The sequence below is a fragment of the Taurulus bubalis genome (genome assembly GCF_910589615.1).
Source record: "Taurulus bubalis genome assembly, chromosome: 3".
In the NCBI taxonomy this organism is placed as follows: Eukaryota; Metazoa; Chordata; class Actinopteri; order Perciformes; family Cottidae; genus Taurulus; species Taurulus bubalis.
In genome coordinates this window covers 20,677,729-20,683,728 of record NC_136591.1, presented here as the reverse complement: position 1 = coordinate 20,683,728, position 6,000 = coordinate 20,677,729, and the positions used below count along the sequence as shown (strand labels likewise).

The window sequence follows — 6,000 nt, the reverse complement described above, 5'->3', positions numbered from 1 at the left end:
GCGGGTGGGGGGCCCTCGGAACCCCGGACCGCCGGACACTCTGGGTCGACGACGGCAAAACGCCAGCTGAGCTCCGAGCGCGGGACGATGTGCGACGGCAGCTTTAGGGCCGGTCGGCTCTGGACTTTTGACGCCAGCATCCATCCTCTCTGTTACTTGTCCCGCCTCCTAGAAAGAAGAAAAAACTAACAACAAAAAAAGCCCCGTGCAGAATGTACTCATGTTCAACTACTCAGCCATATCAGGTGACCTCACCTCCAGTACTGTGTGTGTCATGGTGGTAGTTCATCCTCTCATCCAACAGGCACAGGGGCCCTCGTAGTAAATTACAAAGTCCTTGGTTCTTTTTCCGATGGAGTATTCAATGTTTCAGTTTGGTCTTTTCCAGATCTCTGTAACCTCGCCCTGTATTCCTTTACACTACTCGGACTCAACACACTGAAAGGCATCACAGATCCAGATTGTTATTCAGATATACAGATTCTTATGTTCAACAAGTGTCGGCTATTCATTAGAGCAGAGTTTCTTTGTGGTGTAAGAACTATTTTTTTTTTTAGTAGTGACATCTACAGGGCAGGAAGAAAAGTGAAGGAAAGGATTCCACCAAGCGTGTTCCTCTTGGGAGGAGTTTCTTCTCTCTCTCCTCAGGAGGCAGAACTCCTCCTGTGAGCTTGGATTTATGAGCCGATTTCAAAAACAGATTATGAACTCTGTGTAACCCAGTTTCCTTTAACGACCTGCTAAACACGGGGAAAACCCATCAAATCTGGTTCAGGTAGTTTAAAAAGAAACAAAAATGTTTTATTTGTTCCTGTGAAACTTCATCTGGAGGATGAGTGGCTTTGTTTGTTTTTTTCTTCCCTTTGATTCCCACTCTCTTGCTCTCTGGGACGAGGGAGCACCACATTTACAGAAAGAGAGAGGAGTGAAATTCCTCCTTCCGCTGACCTCTGATCAGATGTTCAACTTGGGACAGTTCCTCCGAGGAAGAAAAAAAGCACAATAATCACCTGTGACTGTAGTTATCTGTTAATCCCCGCTTTGCGTCTTTCATCCGGTTTCCACCTTTTTTGTTTTATACAACGCGTTTCATTGCAAACCCTCAAATGATTTTTGGGGAATTGGCATTCTGTAAATACAGGAAGGAAATATGTATATTTTAAAAACCTGAAGGCAATTCTGTATAAATGTTTTTAGAAAAAAAAAAATTGATAGGTTGGATTAAAAATGGTATGTCTGTAAATCTGTACCCAAAAAGGAGAAATTACCAATTAATATTGAAACCTAATACATATACCAGAACATGAACACGTGGTCACGTCTTTATTTTTTGGTACACTGTTTAAATGGATATAGGTATTATATTTATTTTTCCTCCATACAGGCTTCTGATATGTATGCACCGCAGAACACGGGACATGCAACAGGTAAAAGTCATCTGAAACTACAGGTGGGAACTCCTTTTATTCTGCATTCACTGCAAGAAAAAAATCAACACTATACAAAATATACAGTTTGCACCTTTTTATTCAAGTATATCACAGCAGTTTATTTGAGAAATACAGTAAATGTTTCATTTCAAATATAACTTACACTAAAGTAACAATTGTGAACAGGTATGTTAAAAGTCAAACAAACAGAACCGACTAAGGGAAAGTCTCGACTAAAGTTAAACTGAAAAAAACAAAAACAAACTGGGCGGAACAAAGTCATTCGGGGCGGAACAAACCCGTTCCCTCTGCATACTGGACTAAGTAGTCTCAACTACCAGACAAAAATTGGTTGTTAGTCCAAACTGGCTACAATTTTATAATAAGAAAGGAAGATCGCAATGTATGACATTTAACTACCCATATTTTTGTATTTCCATATGCGTTACTAAATTCATTAAAAATAACTCTTTTGGCAGAAAGTGTAGAGAAAGTGAACATCAAAAAGGAATCTGGTCCTGTTTCTCTTCCTGGGATGGAGCGGACAGACGTCGCCGCGTTAAGTCTCTTCCAATATGCCACAGTCTCAACACAGAAAACACCAGAACAATTAAATAAATATAAATCAGTTGAAAGGGCGTGTTGAACCTGAGAGACCTGTAAACCATTTACCCCCCCCCCCAAACAAAATAAACCTGCTACACAAACGCTACGCAATTCAGCCAAATTGTTAAAAACGGACGCGCAACGCTTCCCGGTTAAATTTCAAAACGTACAAAAAGACAAATTGACTGAGTATTTAGGTGTAAAAACGTGTTTAATAATAAATAATCTGAATTATGAGATGAAAATCTGCACACACAAAAAAAAGGAAAAATGTTGAATTTTAAATATAGGCGATGGTTGTGAAAAGAGGCAGAACAGGTAGAGAGGGGAGTGATCATATGAAGGATGTACCCTCCGAGGAATGAAGAGAACCTGAAACTAAAGTATAAAATATACAGTTCATGAAGTATGATTAAAATGTATGCAATCATCATCTGGCTCAAACGCAAACACACTTAACAATCGGAGAGAAATAAACAAACTCTTGGATCACTGCAGCAGCCGTGGGTTCACTGATCTGGTACCTTTTGATGGTACTGTGATGTCGCAACAGTACTTCAGAGGGAGGAGAAGAATACTGTTATTTATTTTCTACCCAGTAAACAGTTTTCGGATTTAAAATAAATTAAGCTGAGGTAGCGTTGGTTTCTCTCTCTCTCTCTGCAGTAGTCCAAGTGCTAAGCGGTCATCGCCAGTTTGCATATGGGCTTTGCTTTTTGTCACCTTGGAGTCTGAGAAAAAAAGGCAGAGGTGAGCTGGGGTCAGAGTTGCACCAAAAGGTTTTTGAGGATTGGACAGAAGAGTGAAGGAAGGGGGGGCGGGGCCTCCTTAACTCTGCACCGGCTCTCCGAGAAGCGTGACGATGCGCCGTAAAAAGGCAGTAAATTAAATTCCTGCTTTCATTGCAGAGAGCGTGTGCTGCAGATGTGAAATCCAGCTTCCCCTCGTCTGCCGTCGAGAACAACTGATTTAATAAATCTATAAAGTCGGTGTACACACACACACACGTTTGAAAGGAGGAACAAAAAAAATAAAAAATAAACCCATGTAATGCTTTATACACCTTAGTGACGGCACTGCCTAGAATGGCCTTGTTCATTATGGAGTCACAACCCATGCAAAAGATCTCAACTCGAGCAAAGCATTTTATAAAAAAAAAGAGGAAAGTGTAAAAGATAATTAGCAAATACACAAAATAACAGGTTGTTATGACCGTCTAATAGAACATGTTCATAGTTGAAACTGATTTCCCAGGATCGTGTCCGCACCTTTTCTTCAGGAAGTGGGAGAACACTTGGCACCGGCAAATCGTTTCGACTCTCGCATCATAATTATTCTGATTCTTTTGCATATGGAAAACTGAAGGAAAAGCTGGTGTTGTCGACCTCTTTCTTTATACCTGCTGTTCGCTCGGGTGGAGACCAACTGACCGACCTCCCCCCCAACAAGTGTGGGCTCTTTAACAGGGCTGGAACACATTTAAATATCGGAGAGAAAAAATGTAAAAACATTTCAAGTGCTTTAAACATATCTGGCCAGACACAAGCTAATTACTGCTGGAACCACGCTTGCATTCGGGTTTTCAAATGCTGTCAATTTGAGTTTTTTGGGCCCAGGTTGGAGACGTATGGCATTGAAATACAGGTAATCTATTCCCCCCCCTGTGAGCTCAGTGGTTAGAACCAACATCACCTTGGAGCCGGTTCATTGTCACAAGTAGTAAATAATAATAATAGAAAAAATCCTGCTAAATGTATCAGTTTCATATGAGGTCTTTTTTTTATTTCTTTTTTTTTTTAAATAAGGCACACACTAGGCAGTGCAAACTCTAGACGCATTCCAATTCCTACTGCTTTCAGTTCCTCAACCGGGGTGTTGGTGGGAAAATCAACTGGCGGGCATGACGATCGGCTAAGAACGTCAGAGGAGGCCTATGAGGGAAGTGGTTGTGCAGCTGACCTGCAGGCGCCGCTCTGCTCGTTCATTGAATGCATGAGAGGAGGAGGGGGAGGGGCTAACGGCTCTCCACACCCAACGGCGGCTGTAATGACGAGGACATAATCGCTCGTGGTCCTGCTGTGCTAACCTCGTTGAATTTGCGAAAACTTCTTTGTAAACTATTGTTCCGGGTGAGGGTCCTTTGACGGTGGCTCAGATATTGAATTATAATAGAGTAGCAAAGATGGCGGAAAGATGGAGCCGCATACTGGAGGGGGAGGGGCTCAGCAGCGTGGTTAAGTGATTCGGAAACATTATACCGTCCTCGTCTCCTCACACTCCGCATTCACACTTCTGCTGGTGAGAATCTGGGTGAGCGAGTGTGTGTTTGTATAAAATACATGCATACCCAAGTGTCAGGGTGTGTGTGCGTGTGTGTGTGTGTGCGTGTATGCACGGCCTGCTCCAGAGGGAAGCGGCCAGGTTGCGATATGACATCACCCGATCTGTTGGTTTTGCAAGTCATCCAAGTAAAGTAAGTAGTAGTAGAGCAGCATGGATGAAAGTTAGGATAGCACCCGAGTAGCACCAGGGTTGCCCGTCACCGTTAGAGAGTGTGTGTGTGTGTGTGTGTGTGTGTGTGTGTGTGACTGAGACACACCCAGGAGTTTGGTTTGTGTAGAAGGGGTCTGGATCTGGCCAGGTTCCTGAGACGATAGCACCATTGAATGTCTTTGTCCTCAACGTCGTCCTTGTTGTGTCACCTCTCAGCAAGAAGAGGGCGCTGGATGTTCTGTGTGTGTGTGTGTGTGTGTGTGTGTGTGTGTGTGAGACGTTGAAGCTCCTCCGCGCGCTCTCTCTCACTCAGTTTGTGAGTCTTTGTGGTCCCAGGCTGTTCAGGATCTACCTGATAAGATGTTTTCTCCGTCTCACAGGAATGTATCAAAATGCTGGATTCTGCCCTCCATCTCCTGAAACACAAACACGCACACACATAAACACACACATTTAAACACATATTGCTCAGTCTCCACCAACACTGCAAACTCCAATGTGCGCATAAAGCATCTGTGCGCCATGGTTTCAATATTACTTGGAAACCTCCCACAACAAACAACAGCTTACAGCGTGATAAACGATGTAAAGTGAAGCAAAGCTGTGCTGCGATGAGACGGCCGATCTTTCTCAGCATGAAAACAGCCGAGTTTGACGCTGACTAAATCTGAACCGAGCCGGAGGAAGAGAGATGGATGTTAGCCGGCAGCAGACCGTGATTAATGCCTCGAAGACGTTGCACTGTGTGTGTTCTCTCATCCGAGTGAATGAGGCAGAGCTACGAGATACAGATTACGAAAATGTTTTACTGTAAAGTTTTGCGGGGGAAGGAAAAAGTTGAATCTCGCGAGAACTACTAAAGTTTCCACTAGTAGCAGACACGACAATCTGCCTTTAACCAAGAAGTCTTGTATTAAAACTAAATTGAGTATTTTTGGACTTTGTTATGATATTTTAGAGACCAAAAGGTTATTCAAGAAATACAAATATATATATATATATACACGTACACACACACACACACACACACACACACACACACACACACACACACACACACACACACACACACACACACACAGTATACAGTGCATCCGGAAAGTATTCACAGCGCTTCACTTTTTCTACATTTTATTATGTTACAGCCTTATTACAAAATGGATTAAATTCATTCTTTTCCTCAACATTCTACACACAACGACCCATAATGACAAAGTGAAAAAAGTTTTGGGGACAATTTTGCAAATCTATTAAAAATAAAGAACGAAAATATAAGATGTACATAAGTATTCACAGCCTTTGCTCAATACTTTGTTGAATCACCTTTGGCAGCAATTGCAGCCTCAAGTCTTCTCGAGTATGATGCTACAAGCTTAGCAAACCTATTTCTGGGACGTGTCTCCCATTTTTCTTTGCAGAACCTCTCAAATTCCATCAGGTTGGATGGGGAACGTTGGTGCACAGCCATTTT

The 6,000-nt window shown here is 42.5% G+C and overlaps 1 protein-coding gene across 1 annotated transcript in view; it reads right to left on the bottom strand.

Moving 5' to 3' along the window:
- Positions 1-4,903: 4,903 nt before the first annotated feature.
- The window catches only part of atad2b (ATPase family AAA domain containing 2B), a gene marked incomplete at both ends in the record, with an annotated part of 73,090 nt that continues 71,993 nt past the window's right edge, over positions 4,904-6,000 (bottom strand). Inside the window, one exon of the mRNA XM_079216307.1 lies at positions 4,904-4,945. Coding sequence (XP_079072433.1) covers positions 4,904-4,945 — 42 coding nt within the window. The remainder of the gene's footprint in view (positions 4,946-6,000) is intronic.